Below are 14729 nucleotides of genomic sequence, written 5' to 3' on the forward strand. Positions count from 1 at the left end.
CTGGAAGAAGAAGAAAAACAAAGAGTAAGTATAGTAGAGAGTTATTTTTTTCTTCTATTTTTTAAACTTTCTGAAATATTTTATCATTTTTTAAATTTTATTTTTAAGTAGTCTTTATATCCAACGTGGGGCTAACACTCACAACCCTGAGATCAAGAGTCATGCTCTACTAACTGAGCCAGCCAGGCATCCCTGGAATATTTTCTTATCTTTAATTGAAACTGATAAAGAACAAAATATAATGATGCTTTCATTGACCCCACAGCTCCCTCTGATCCTCGTTCTGCTTCCCTGATCCTAGTTCAGATCAGGTCACTGCCCACTTTTGCCCCATGTGCTACCGTGTGTGTCCTCCTTGCTCCAGGCACACCTTGCATTAAAGTAGAGGCTGAGCTGTACAGCAAGTAGTCACCAAGAAAGCAATGTTATGTGGTCTGAGAGAGCTCAGTTTTTACTTAAACAGGCCAAGAAAAACTCACCTTCTGGAGGTCCTCCTTGGGAAGGAGGACAAGGCCCTCCAGCTGGGTCCCCTTGGGAGATAAGAGAGACCTTAATCTTCGGTCGCTTGGAGGTCTTACTGCCAGGAAGAGGACTGGAGGGATGGTGGCGCTTCAGCTGGACCCTAAGATCCTCTTTCTCTGCCTCCTCTGTTTGATCTGATGAAATGGGAACTAAGAGATGGAGCTGAAATAAGGTCTTCCATAATCCAAAAAAGCCCGAGAGACACTGACAGCAGCAGCACGGGCATGACTGTGTGTCACACACAAAGTCACACTTCAAAGGCAACTGCCAATGCTTCAGTCCCATCTCACTCAGGTCCCACCTGCGGCAGAAGGCCACCCTGCCCGCTCAGAGGATGGGTCCATCCCCAGCCCTTACCCTGTTCTGGAGTTAGAAGGAAGGGGGCTCTGAGTCGGTGGGAACAAAAAGAAAGAAGACACCCTGACCCTGCCTAGCAAAGGCCAACCAAAAAACAGAGGACTCACTACAATACATCTAAGCAATGCTTCCTGGACTCAGTGTCTTAATTTTCCTGTTTCAGGCCCACCCCCGTATCACACAGCTGGGGAACAGTAAACATTCCACAAAGAAGCAGTAAAGGAGCATACTACCCAGTCCTCTCGAAAGGGGAGAATTTCACAAGGCTCTCAGAGTCCTCCTCTGTCCTAAGAGACCAAAGGTGACGGTTTGCTGGCCAAATGAAGGCAACAAGAAGGATTATTGCCAGGAATCGAGGCTGGCTTTGAGTAGCTACTAGGCAGGGGAGCATCTTAGCCAAGACAACTTTACTGCTCCTGCCCAAAAGCAACAGGGCAACAGTGGCCCATGTCATAACTAGTCCCCAGGTCATTTGTACTAGTACAGAGAAAGGCCAACTGTTCACACATGGGATTCCCCCCTCCGCTGAATCAAACAGACTCGTCCTGCACATGGCCAAGCCTCTTGGACTCTGAAGTTATCCTTCAGGCTTTCTCAGAGATTCCCTTCTCTTTAAAACCAGAAGCCCACCCCAGGCCCTCTTCTTAGCATAGGCAATCAGGGGTAGGATGGGGAGGAAAGCAGTAGTCATATGAGGAAGGCAAGCAGGAATGGGGGTCCTGGCCTGGGTCACAGGGCATAACCAGCTGGAAGGATCGCTTAGGGGATAAATGCATTGACTAAAATCAGAATAGGAAGGAGGGTGAAAGAGAAAGGAGCCACAGGTTTTATGCTGACAGTGGCTGGTGTGCTTGCAGCGGCCAGGATGGAAGCAGGAAACCAGAGGCAGGGAGAAAAACACACAAGGAAACTGAGGTTCACAGGCAATGGGACACAGGCACACATAGCAGAAGCAGAGCCAAGAACCACAAGAGACCAAAAAGGAAAAACCATGAGACGCAAACAAAGTATGGAGAAAAAGCGAATACTATGGAGGAGTAAGCAAAAGGAGTCAGCCAAGAAAGGAATCAGAAGACAGAAAAAGGAAGAGAGAAAAGAACAGGAGGAAACCAGAGACAAATGAGAGGAAGGACTGGGAAGAAAACAAGGGAGAAGTGGAGAGAAGCAGAGAGCAGAGCGTGAAAAGGTGAGAGGAAGAGCAATACTCACCAAAGAGACAGGAGGAGGTGCCGGGAGGAAGAGCTTTCCTCACCAGCATATTTTGTTTCAGAAAAGCAGCAAACTGTGCTGGAATGAATCAGAAAATTACAGAATCACAGCCAGCCAGAGAAAGGAGAAAAGGAGAGGGAGTAAGAAAAAGATATGAAAATGTTCTAGAAAATGGTCAACAAGGGCTTTTTTCAGATTTACTGCATGGGTTTAAAACCTAACTCCTAGCAGCTCCATGGAATCATCTATAAACTGAAAATAATAAATGTACCTGCCTCATGGGGCCGTTGCCAAGATTCAGTGAGCAACAGCAAGTCAAGTGCTAGGAAAACGGCATGGCACGTAGTCATGGCTCCATAAAAGTTATCTATGACTATCACCTCTTGCCTATGACCCCTGCCAAAGCCAGGGTGCTATGGCCGCTGTTTGGCGCCATGGTATTCTGGGCCCCATTTCAAACCCAGATCACCCATCAGCCTTCCAGAACTCCTTAGGTTCTCCCCTCCAGAAGCACAGCCGACCACTGGCTCTCTCTCCATCAAAAGCCTAAGTGAACACCACCCACCCAGAACTTGGCGCATGACACCACTTAAGAAGTCAGGTCACAGACCATCCACGTGGACCCTAGGGGCCTGGCTTTTTTTTTTTGGTCTTTTTTTGTCTTTTTGCCTTCACCGATCCACTCAAACGTGCTCCTTGTTAGCACCACTCTTAAGGGCACCCTCATAAGAGGCCTGGATTGAAGTCCTGACCCTTTGGCTCCACTAAAAGAAACACAGGGGAAGTGAGCAGATCAGCCTATGTCACCTCTGAGTCTCTCTACTTGACAATCAACTCTGGTGCTGCCTCCTCCCAGGTACCTGAGACTTCAGATGATACATGTTCCTGGATACCTCATCAAACACAATGCCCAAGAGGCCTTACCTTGGGGCTGCCCAACCGGATCAAAGTGGGGACAAGGGGAAAAGCCACCATTTCTTTTCTCCTTGCCCAAAACACTGTCCCTTTTCTACAGCTTCAGTAGCACTCACTGTTCTCCAGACTCTAATCTCAACCATACAAACATTTCCCAGCCTAATCTAAAGCCTATCTGCAGAAACCCCGATAAACTTCCCTGAAAGTCCCAGTGTGGGAATCTGAACTCTTTAAGGGCAAAACAAAGAAAGGGCATGGTACCAGCTGCACTGCCCTGGAATTTGAGGAATAAAGCTAATCACCCTGTCCACATGGTCTGAAGAGCGCCTGGACTGCGCGAGTGGCTGGGCAGGGCCTAGAACAGAGCAAGTAGCTTCCCCAGTTGGGAGTCAGAAAAAATTTTGAGGCAAATACACACGTAGTCAGCTCATAAAGCCTAACTTCCCCAGAACACCAAAGCAAAGCTATAATTAGTGGAACTATACAGCTCCACTAACGCACAGACCTTCTGTGATGTCTTACCCTTGAAAACAATCCTGGGTATTCATTTCAACCTAATTTTGTTCGGACAGAAATGTGGGAAAGGGTGCCTCTCACATGCCCCTGGAAAAAGCTGCAGATGCCAATACTTTTCAAATGCCACATGACATCACTCCAGAAGATAAACCAAGAGGCCACTGGGCCAAGAAGCCTCTACCTTGGGCTTGTTTGTGGGTCAGCACAGCTTCCGTGCGCTGCACATGTCTCTTCAGGAGCTGAGAGCTCGCCATCTGACTGGACTTCTGGGCAGAGGTCACTGTAGTCACTTTGGTCTTAGGACTGGAGGTGGGGCTGCTAGACACACTGGAAAGATCCTGAGTAGGGCGAGAAGGATAAGAGCTGAGCCAGCTGTTTGGATCTGACCACCAATTATCATGTCCCCTTGGAATTCCCTGCTCAGGAATTCTCCTCCTAGGAACTCAAAGGTCCACAGCACTGGCAAGACAGACAAGCACCCCCAGGAAGTGAAGGAACCAACTCCACAGTCCTACTTCCCCAGCAAAGTGCTCCCTCCCTTCCCGTGTTACCTCTGAGCCTGAGGGTGAGGCAGGCAGCTTGGCAGCTGGTGAGGCGGGCCGACTGCCCCGCTCGGGCACGTCAAAGGCCAGGTCTCTTCGGGCTGCGTCCCGAGGCTTCTTCTTCTTCTCAGCATCCTGATCCCGAGGCTCAGAGCCCATGTGCCCCTCAGCGCGAGTGAGCACTCCAGTCAGAAAGTCCACGATCTCATCCTAGTGTGAAGAGGGGCCCGGGCCACTGAGTCCTCAGTCTAGGGAACAGGAACCTCCCCAAAAGGCTCAACTCCATTCAATTAACGCCAGCTCTGGCATCGGGTGTGCTGGTCCCTCTCCATGCACACCGAGCCAGGCACAAACCCCAGCCTCAGCCAAAGACCAGCAGGAGCCTGCTCCCCGATACCTCTGGTGGGCTGGCACTCTGGGGTGGTCGTGCCCCCCACTCCTCCAATAAACCCCTTCTCCCCTGATGCTCCATACACATTTCTACTTCTTCCCCTCTGTCTTTCCCCTTTTCTTTATGATTTAGTTCTACGAGAGGCCCCACTGGATACTCCCTCACACTTCAGAGCCAAAGACACTGCTGCCAACAAGATCAAGCCTAAAAGGTTATAGAAAGGCAAGCCTCTCTGAGAAAAACACATAAAGCAACGGTGTACCTGAATACATCTGTCCACCATGCTCTGAGTCAGCCCCTCTGATTTCTTCTTTGCTTTGCTTATTCTAAGAGACAGAGAGGAGGAAATGTTTACTTTAAACATTCCATGGCATAATATGGATTTCTCTTCTGTGTTGGCTATTTTCTGGGCCCAGGAAGGAGGACTACGTTAGCCCTCAGGCAGGTATCACCACCTCTCTGAACATCATGTTCCACATCTGCAAAATGGGGAATCGTAACACCTCGCTCATGGACTTGTGGGGATTACAAAAATCTAATGTAGAGAACCAGAGAACATATGAAAATTGCCTAGGACTGTACAATCCAAAAGTCCTATACCCATGGCTTCCCAGATAAACTCTGACTTCTAAGACCTCAACCTCTAGAAGTCCCCCAACAAAGGCCCAAACCCTGAGATTACTGGACGCTATAGAAATGAGATTAGTAGAAGAGGAAAGGTGGTCGCAGGTTACTTCTAAAAGGATAAGAGAAAATGGCCACAGGGATGCCTGGGTGCATCTGCCTTCGGCTCAGGTCATGATCCCAGGGTCCCAGGATCAAGTTCCACATCGGGCTCCCTGCTCAGTGGGGAGCCTGCTTCTCCTTCTGCCTGCTCTACCTGCCTCTCCCCGTGCTTGTGCTCTCTCTGACAAATAAGCAAAATCATTAAAAAAAGAAAAAAAAAAAGAAGAAGAAGAAAATGGCCACAGATGGCTACATTCCCTTCTTTGGAAGCTAGTTTTAATACCTCTGGCTTCTGGCTGAGGGTCTCAGCAGAGAGGAAAAACAGGGCCCCAAGTGACAGGGTGGAGAACAACATCTGAGCTTCCAAATTCTGAGACCCCAATTTACTGGCTGTTGGCCTCTGACCTTGTGTAGCACCCTCATCTTACAGATGAGGACAGCAAGTCCCAGAAGTTAAGCAGTTTACCCAAGTTTCTTAGCAAAGCAACCAAGACTAAATTGAGGTCTCCCGATTCGCAGGCCGACACTCAAGCACCTTGCAAACATGTCTCATAAGCAGCCTCACAACATAACTCCCACTAAAGTGTTCCTACCTCTCCTGTTCCCTCACTGCCACTCAACATACACACACATATCCACACACACACATGCTACCCTCCAATAGATAAGAATGTCTGAATAACCAACAAAGACAATGTATTTACAAGAAAATATTGCCTTGAGCACCAAAGGATTAGATTCTAGACCCACAAGAAACAGCGAAATGACAAAGACCAGAAGGACCTCTCTAAAACATCCCTCGGTAAGAAACTGACAAGACAGGTGGGAGCAGGTACTTGCTTTAAGCTCACTAGCTAAAGCACACAAATGAAATTAATCTCTAAAATTGAACATATAAAAAAAGGAAGCCCAACAAATGACACACCTCTTTTTCAGTACATTTTCATGAAAGCATTTTTAAAGGCCCTACAGGAAACCAGTCTTTAAGGGACCAGTGGCCATCTGAATGACCTAAGTGCCCCTTCCAAACTCCAGCTGTTTTTACTCCAAAATATATAAAAGAATGTTTAATACAAATAAAATCTACGTTCATGTACATCCTCAGTAAGGAACAAAATATAAAGAAATGCCTACGCCACCCCACTGAAAGCACCAAAACTGCATTCACCGAGTCTCAAAGTATCTCCTTCCCACTAGGTAACTACTAATCACAAAGGGAAATAGAGTAACTTGACAGTGGAGAAAACTGGGAAGATGCCACCTTCACCACGTGATCAAGGTTAACATCACCAGTGATAAGACACATCAACATCATGTATCCCCAGGAAGGATGCGCTGAGGGCTTATCATCTCTGGCATTCCTGCCAAAAATTCATATGCTCAACCTAATCACAAAAAATGTCAAAAACCTAAATTGAGGGACAGCCTACAAAATAACCAGCCAGAAGTCTTCAAAATGTCAAGGTCATGGAAGACTAAGGAATAGTATCAAACTCAAGGAGACTGAGGAGACAAGGCAACTAATAACAACATGTGATCCTGGACTGGATACCGGACAGGAAAAGGACATTAGTGAGCCAACTGACAATATCTGCATCTGTAGATTAGATAATAGCATCATAAAATACTTCCTCATTTTGGTAATTATACTCTGGTTATTTAAGATGTTAACATTTGGGAAATCTGAGTTAAGGGTATATAAGAATTTTTTATACTATTTTTGCAACTTTTTATAAATCTGAATTAGTTTAAAATGTAAAATGGCTCCCCGCTTCACGGAAGCAGATTTAGTCTGTAGTTACATCACCACCTCACAGGCATCTCTCCAACACTGCAACATGGCTCTCTCACAGCTCTGGGGGAAGCCACATACCTGAGATTATCGTCAGCTCCCCCAACCACCACCAAGCTGTTCTCAGCCCGAATCTTCTCCCGGAAATCTTCCATGGCTTCGGGATGACACTGCAAGGAATTCTGCCCAATGACAAAGAGGACTGGAGTCTTCATATCCAAGAGGGGATCATCCACATCCTAAAACATGTACAGGTTTTATAATCAGCCAGTTCCTATTCACTGAGCACTGACCTGTCAAGTCCGCTGAGGGGAGTCAGCTGGGCAACTGTAGTCGCTAAGTGCCGGTTTGGGTGACGCACGCACCCCCTTATTCTCACCAGCCAGTGACCCAGCAATCAGCTGCATCCCATGCTTACCCCTCTGGGACCATCCACGGTAAGTAAAGGAAACCCAAGGCAGACAACTGCAGTGACGTACTCCATCACTGACACCTAGAAATAATACAATAGTTTGTCTCAAGGTCAACTGACTTTACTGCAGCTACACCCTACCCAGAGTCGAGAGGTGGTCCAGATCTACCAGCCAGTCCCATCTCTTCCTCCCCAGTCCTAATCCCCAGGAGTACCAGCCATAGTGGCAGCAGTAAGATCACAAGACACAAGATCCCAGGACACAAGATGGAGCCCTGTGAGAACCGCAGCAGGGGGCTGAACCGCAGCATGGGAAGCTCAATGCTTCCATCCTATTAATTCCCTAGACTTGAGTCCTCCTATTCACTTTTTCCTCCACTAATAGCAAATGCAATCAGGAGGACACAAATGTTGCTCTTCTTCCTTAAGCAAAGAAAAATCTCTCCCTTTTGAATCTAATGGTTAGCTCCCAGACACTCCAAATTTGTTAGGGCAGCTGCTGACTGAATTCTCTCATTCCCAGGACCAGGGAGTGTGGGGAGACCGCCTCCTTCCTCTAGTGGCCCTAGATGTCATACTTGACCAGACCACATGAAGCAGCAGGGACTCCACTTATTTGACCCACTTGAGAACTGGGGCTTTGGACAGGTCAGGGACACTTATACAAACTAATGTACGTACAAATGTATTTAAAATAATAAAAAACAGAATTCCTTGATGTCTTAGAAAGGGACAGAATATAGACACAACATCAAATTCCAAAGCTACTAAAATTTATGCCTGCTTTTTTAAGGTGGGAGAATAGTACTTATGTTCGGGGGTGGGGGAGGAATTTTTTTCAGAAATACACACTGAAATATATATATATATATATATATAACATAGATGATATTTGGGATTTTCTTCAAAATAACTGGAGGACAGAGAAAGTGGGCAGGGGTAAGATGAAAAAAGTCTGGCCATGAGTTAATCACTGGTAAAGCTGGGTGAAAGGCCCACAGAATTTATTATAGGTCTGTTCGCCCTTTAAGTTTCTGTTTAAAATTTCCACAATAAAGTTAAAAAATAAAGTTAGTCTTCCACACCTTAAAATGCATATATGTATGGAGATCGTCTAGCACAGTGTCTAGAACATAAAAAAGGACTCAATGGTAGCAATCATCAGTAAAAGCATCAGTATTCTATCCCAAGACAGCCTCCAAATGAGATGGGAATTACTTACGTGACAGGCCACCAGAGCTCCTGTATTCCAGCCAATCAAGATAATGGGTTTGTGGGGGAAATGGCTGTGAATCTTTGTGGGAAGAGAAAGAAGACAGTAAGACAGGAGGCCACAGCCAGGTGCAAAACAAGCCCAGCATGCTGTTTGTTTTCATGTTTCAATGACCTGAAACAAGGGCATTCTCACCTCCAGCACTTTGCTTCTCACTGCCCCAATCATATGCTCAAGACACTGCAGAACTCCTACCCCACTACCATTGTTCAGCAGATGGGTGGCTACGGGGATGACCTAAAGGAAAGAAAGTAGCAGCCATGCCAGCAGAGATGAAGTTTCAAATCTTCTCTCAATTCTGCTTAACCTACCCTAAATCCCTTCAACCTTGGAGAAGCACCATTCGAATTAAAAACAAAAAGAGTGGGAGTGGGGGATGCTCAACACTTAAGTCCATCTATTTTGACTCCCTCCCACATTCTGTGTGCTCAGTCTTCCAAGACTCTATTCCAACCCCGGAGACAGTTCCTCTTATTCCCACACATACCTTGCCTAAGCAGGAGAGCTGAGACTGCCAGAAGCGGTGGCGGCGTGAGGTGGGGAACACGGAGCTAGAAGGCCCAGAGGAGGCAATGAGAATGAGAGGAGAGCCGGGGAGCTTGCTCTAAGGAGAAAGAACCCCAACAGAGAACCAGTGAGGGTGAGGTGTTACTCCACAAAATCTCAAGTATCCCAATACCTTTCTTACCTCAACCAATGCCAATTTCCTTATGAAACTCTGCTAAGCACTATACACAACCAGTTATTAATGAAAAGTTAAGGCATTTATTATCTTCTTGCTAAGGTTCTGAGACTGGATTCTAAAAATTTTGTGGGTCATAGTTAAGTCTTGAGCTGCTCTGACTTACTGGTTTGTTATGAGAAAGTACCCCCACAGCAGGATCCCAGGGCCTCTTCAGCAGGAGGGACAAGGCCTCAGCTCCTGCAGCCCCAGTCTTCGTATTAGATGACACAAGCATCCGGTCAATCAAAGTAGGGATCTAGAAGTAAAAGCAAAAATGTTTCCAGTGCGAAGCAGGAGACCTGCCCGCTAGCAGGAATCAGGTGGGAAATAAGAGAGTGATTAAGCAAATTATCCACAAAACTAGATATTAAAGGTTAATTTAAAATACTTCAAAGAATTTGTAATAAGGAAATTACTTTGCTAAAATGTTAAAGCAAAAATAGAAAACATAAAAAATTACCTCTACTCCGAAAAAATGCTATTAGAAAATATGTCAAAATATTAATAGTTATCTTTATGGAGTTATGGACAGCTTTTTCCTTTTTATTTATTTTTTTTTTTTTAAGATTTTATTTATTTATGACAGAGAGAGACACAGCAAGAGAGGGAACAGCAGGCTTCCCGCCAAGCAGGGAGCCCAACAAGGGGCTCAATCCCAGGGCCCTGGGATCATGACCTGAACCGAAGGCAGACGCTTAACGACTGAGCCACCCAGGCACTCCCAGTTTTTTCCATTTTAGATTTCTGTATTTTCTAAACTTCCTCAATGAACATCAGTTGACTTTATAAATTTAAAAAAAAAAAAGAATCTGCATTTTCTTCTAGAGTATTGCCTTCAAGCTTTGGCATGTTAAAGAAATCGTTACTGTGCCCAAAATAATATATCCTATGTATTGTGTATATTGTGACTTATACCATATCCTATTTTTCATTATTCACCAGAAAATGTGACCTCACAGATGTGTTAAGTATAGGTTTCTGACATGCTGATGCTTACACTGAGAATAAATATCTCTGTGAAAAAAAAGAAAGAAATATCGCTGTGAATTCCACATTACGCACAAAAGGTCAAAGTGACATAGGGGAAAGGAAAGATTTTTGAATGTTAAAGGTAGTCGTCAGAAAAAACAAAAACAGGGCACCTGGGTGGCTTAGTTGGTTAAGCATCTGCCTTCAGCTCAAGTTGTGATCCCAGGATCCTGGGATCAAGTCCCACATCGGGCTCCCTGCTCAGTGGGGAGTCTGCTTCTCCCTCTACCCTGCCCCCCTGTTTGTGATTTCTTTCTCTCTCTCTCTCTCTCTCTCTCTCTCTGTCTTTAAAACAAAACCATTCTGGAAAACCAGAGAATGAAAAGTACTATGGTGATGCAGGTTGTAAAAAGTCAGCCCACAGCTAACACCATACCCAACAGTGAAAAGCTAAGAGCTTTCACTCTAAGATCAGGAACAAGATAAGGATGCCCACTCTTACCACTTCTATTCAACATTGTATTACTATTAGTCCTAGCTAGAGCAATTAGACAAGAAAACTAAAAGGAATCCAAATTAAAAAGGAAGAAGTAAAACTAACACTATTTGCAGATGACATATTCTATTTACAAAACCCTAAAGACCACCAAAAAGCTGTTAGAACTAATAAACAAGGGGTGCCCAGGTAACTCAGATGGTTGAGCGTCTGCCTTCAGCTCAGGTCATGATCTCAGGTCCTGGTATCGAGCCCCACATCAGGCTCCTGGCTCAGTGGGGAGTCTGTTTGTCCCTCTCCCTCTGCCTCTCCCCCTGGTCATGCTCTCTCTGCATCTTTCTGTCTCAAATGAATAAATAAAATATTTTTAAAATAATAAAAAAATAGGGGCGCCTGGGTGGCTCAGTTGGTTAAGCGACTGCCTTCAGCTCAGGTCATGATCCCAGGGTCCTGGGATCGAGTCCCGCATTGGGCTCCCTGCTCTGCGGGGAGCCTGCTTCTCCCTCTCCCACTCCCCCGCTTGCATTCCCTCTCTCGCCGTGTCTCTCTCTGTCAAATAAATAAATAAAATCTTTAAAAAAAAAAAATAATAATAATAATAATAATAAAATAAAATGTCCAAACTACCCAAAGCAATCTGCAGACTCAATGCAATAGCTATCAAAATTTCAGTAGCATTTTCCACAGAAATAGAACAACCTAAAATTTGTATGGAACCACAAAAAACCCCAAATATCTAAAGCAATCAAGAGAAAGAACAAAGCTGGAGGGATCACGATACTCCCTGATTTCAAGCTATATTACCAACCTAAGGTAATCAAAAGAGTATGACTGGGGCATAAAAACAGACACATAGATCAATAGAACAGCACAGAAAGCCCAGAAATAAAATCACAAACATATGGCATCCATGGTTAATTAACTTACAATAGAATAGAGGAGCCAAGAATATACAATGGGGAAATAAATGGTATTGGGAAAACTAAACAGTCACATGCAAAAGAATGAAACTGGACCACTACCTCATACCATACACAAAAATTAACTCAAAATGGGGTGCGTGGGTGGCTCAGATGGTTAAGCATCTGCCTTCGGCTCAGGTCATGATCTCCAGGTCCTGGGATGGAGCCCCACGGGCTCCCAGCTCAGCGGGGAGTCTGCTTCTCTCTCTGCCTCTCCCCCTGCTTGTGCGCTCTCTTGTCTCTCTCTCTCAAATGAATAAAATCTTAAAAAAAAAAAATTAACTCAAAATGGATCAAAAATGTCAACATAAGACCTGAAACCATAAAATTCCTGTAAAACACAGGCATTGGGGCGCCTGGGTGGCTCAGTCGTTAAGCATCTGCCTTCGGCTCAGGTCATGATCCCAGGGTCCTGGGATCGAGCCCAGCATCGGGCTCCCTGCTCCACGGGAAGCCTGCTTCTCCCTCTCCCACTCCCCCTGCTTGTGTTCCCTCTCTCGCTGTGTCTCTGTCAAATAAATAAATAAAATCTTTAAAAAAGAAGAAAACACAGGCATTAAGCTCCTTGACATCTGTCTTGGTGATAAGTTTTTGAATCTGACACCAAAAGCAAAGGCAATAAAAGCAAAAGTAAACTACTGGGACTACATCAAACTAAAAAGCTTCTGCACAGCAAAGGAAACCATAACAAAATGAAAAAGCAACCTACTGAACAGAAGATATCTACAAATGATATATCCAATCAGGGGTTAATATCTAAAATATATAAAGAACTCTTACAATTCAATAGCAAAAAACAATCCAATTAAAGTGTAGAAGATCTGGGGGTGCCTGGGTGGCTCAGTCGTTAATCGTCTGCCTTCAGCTCAGGTCATGATCCCGGGGTCCTGGGATCGAGCCCCGCATCGGGCTCCCTGCTTTGCAGGAAGCCTGCTTCTCCCTCTCCCATTCCCCCTGCTTGTGTTCCCTCTCTCCCTGTGTCGCTCTCTGTCAAATAAATAAATAAAATCTTTAAAAAAAAATAAAGTGTAGAAGATGTGAATAGACATTTTTCCAAGGAAGACCTACTGATGGTCAACAGACACATGAAAAGATGCTCAACATCACTCATCATCAGGTAAATGCAAGCCAAAACTACAGTGAGAAATCATCTTACCTCTGTTAGAATGGCTATTAGGAGAAAGACAAATACCAAGTGTTGGCAAGGATGTGAGATAAGGGAACACTTGTGAACTGCTGGTGGGAATGTAAACTGGTACAGCCACTATGGAAAACAGGATGGAGGTTCCTCAAAAAATTAAAAATAGAACTACTGTATGATCCAGCAATTCTACTTCTGGGTATTTACCCAAAGAAAATAAAAACACGAACTCAAAATCAGTCATAAAAAAGGAAGAAGGGGCGCCTGGGTGGCTCAGTTGTTAAGCGTCTGCCTTCGGCTCAGGTCATGATCCCAGGGTCCTGGGATTGAGCCCCGCATCGGGCTGCCTGCTCAGCGGGAAGCCTGCTTCTCCCTCTCCCCCTGCTTGTGTTCCCTCTCTCACTGTCTCTCTGTCAAATAAATAAATAAAATTAAAAAAAAAAAAAGTTGCTAAGACTAGATCTGAAAAGTTCTCATCACAAGAAAAAAAATTTTATAACTATACACAGTGACACATATTAGCTAGACTTACTCTGGTGATCATTTTGCAATATATACAAATATCAAGTCATGTTGTACAGCTGAAACGAATAAAATGCTATATGTCACAAAGTTCAAAGACAACACAAGAAAGTAAGCTGCACCAGGCAATGACAAGCACAGACAGTACTACTAATTTAAAAAAATCAAGACTAAAACGATTTCTGCCTGAGAAATTAGGGGGAATATATCATGAGACCGTCTCAGTTTAATTCAGGAAACAAATGTTGATGCCACAGCTGCAGTTACAAGACACCAGGCTTGTACTGCAAACGAACTTAATCTACTAGGGGTAAGGAAGACAAACACACAAATAACAAAAGAGGCTATTTATAACTGCCAGAAAAAACAGAAACCCCACACTGCTGATTCAAACCATCCAACAGAGGAGGAGGAAGTCGAGGCAATTTTCATCTGAAGATGCAGCATGTGAAGTGAGATGTGTTCTGCAGAATTCCAACAGAACGTGGGAAAAATGCTTTCCAATCAGTGACACCAGACAGAAGCGAGACTTTGTAGGGCTTATTCTAGATCGAGATGGCCTGAAGTCAGGGATTCGAGTATGGAAGCAGGGAGGACATAAGGACAGTAACAAAGGCAAAGGATCTTCACTACAAAGTGGCCACTTTTTTTGTAACTTATTTGGTAACTACAAGCCACTCAACACCTTGAGGCAGAAGATCTAATCCGAATTAGACTTTAAAAGCTTTTATCTGGCGGGCGCCTGGGTGGCTCAGTTGGTTAAGCGACTGCCTTCGGCTCAGGTCATGATCCTGGAGTCCCGGGATCGAGTCCCGCATCGGGCTCCCTGCTCGGCAGGGAGTCTGCTTCTCCCTCTGACCCTCCCCCCTCTCATGTGCTTTCTCTCATTCTCCCTCTCTCAAATAAATAAATAAAATCTTTAAAAAAAAAAAAAAAAGCTTTTATCTGGCAACAGAGTACAACTCTGAAACAATAAAGCCTTGAAACTCACCTTCTGTCAATACAGACTACTTAGAAATAATTAATCAGTAACCTCTGCTTGGAGCTAGGCAGACCAAGTCCAGCTGGTTTTTCCAACACTGCATCATTCTCAACAGAAAATTAAGAGACTAGGGTGTATACCTTTTCTGCTCTCTTCACAATGGCTCTCTTCACTAATGCTGAAAGTTAGCTGGGCAAAGAGCATGATCCCATTCACCTGCATTTCCATCCAACAGGTACATTAAAAGAAGGTAAAAGACCTTTACTTTAAAGACTGTA

The 14729-nt window shown here is 44.8% G+C and overlaps 1 protein-coding gene across 3 annotated transcripts in view; it reads right to left on the minus strand.

The window, feature by feature from the left end:
• The window catches only part of KANSL3 (KAT8 regulatory NSL complex subunit 3), a 41675-nt gene that overhangs the window by 10572 nt on the left and 16374 nt on the right, over positions 1 to 14729 (minus strand). Inside the window, exons 6-16 of one of the 3 annotated variants that reach the window (XM_044918617.1) lie at positions 9504 to 9635; positions 9143 to 9259; positions 8791 to 8892; positions 8605 to 8676; positions 7389 to 7463; positions 7052 to 7209; positions 4715 to 4778; positions 4071 to 4271; positions 3701 to 3857; positions 2089 to 2166; positions 480 to 656 (exon numbers count right to left, since the gene is read on the minus strand). In XM_044918617.1, the coding sequence (XP_044774552.1) occupies positions 480 to 656; positions 2089 to 2166; positions 3701 to 3857; positions 4071 to 4271; positions 4715 to 4778; positions 7052 to 7209; positions 7389 to 7463; positions 8605 to 8676; positions 8791 to 8892; positions 9143 to 9259; positions 9504 to 9635 (1333 nt within the window). Of the gene's footprint in view, positions 1 to 479; positions 672 to 2088; positions 2167 to 3700; positions 3858 to 4070; positions 4272 to 4714; positions 4779 to 7051; positions 7210 to 7388; positions 7464 to 8604; positions 8677 to 8790; positions 8893 to 9142; positions 9260 to 9503; positions 9636 to 14729 lie in introns of all 3 variants that reach the window. The other 2 variants (XM_021701165.1, XM_021701163.1) reach the window with 2 other exon arrangements.

The sequence above is a fragment of the Neomonachus schauinslandi genome, chromosome 10, assembly GCF_002201575.2.
Source record: "Neomonachus schauinslandi chromosome 10, ASM220157v2, whole genome shotgun sequence".
Taxonomy (NCBI): Eukaryota; Metazoa; Chordata; class Mammalia; order Carnivora; family Phocidae; genus Neomonachus; species Neomonachus schauinslandi.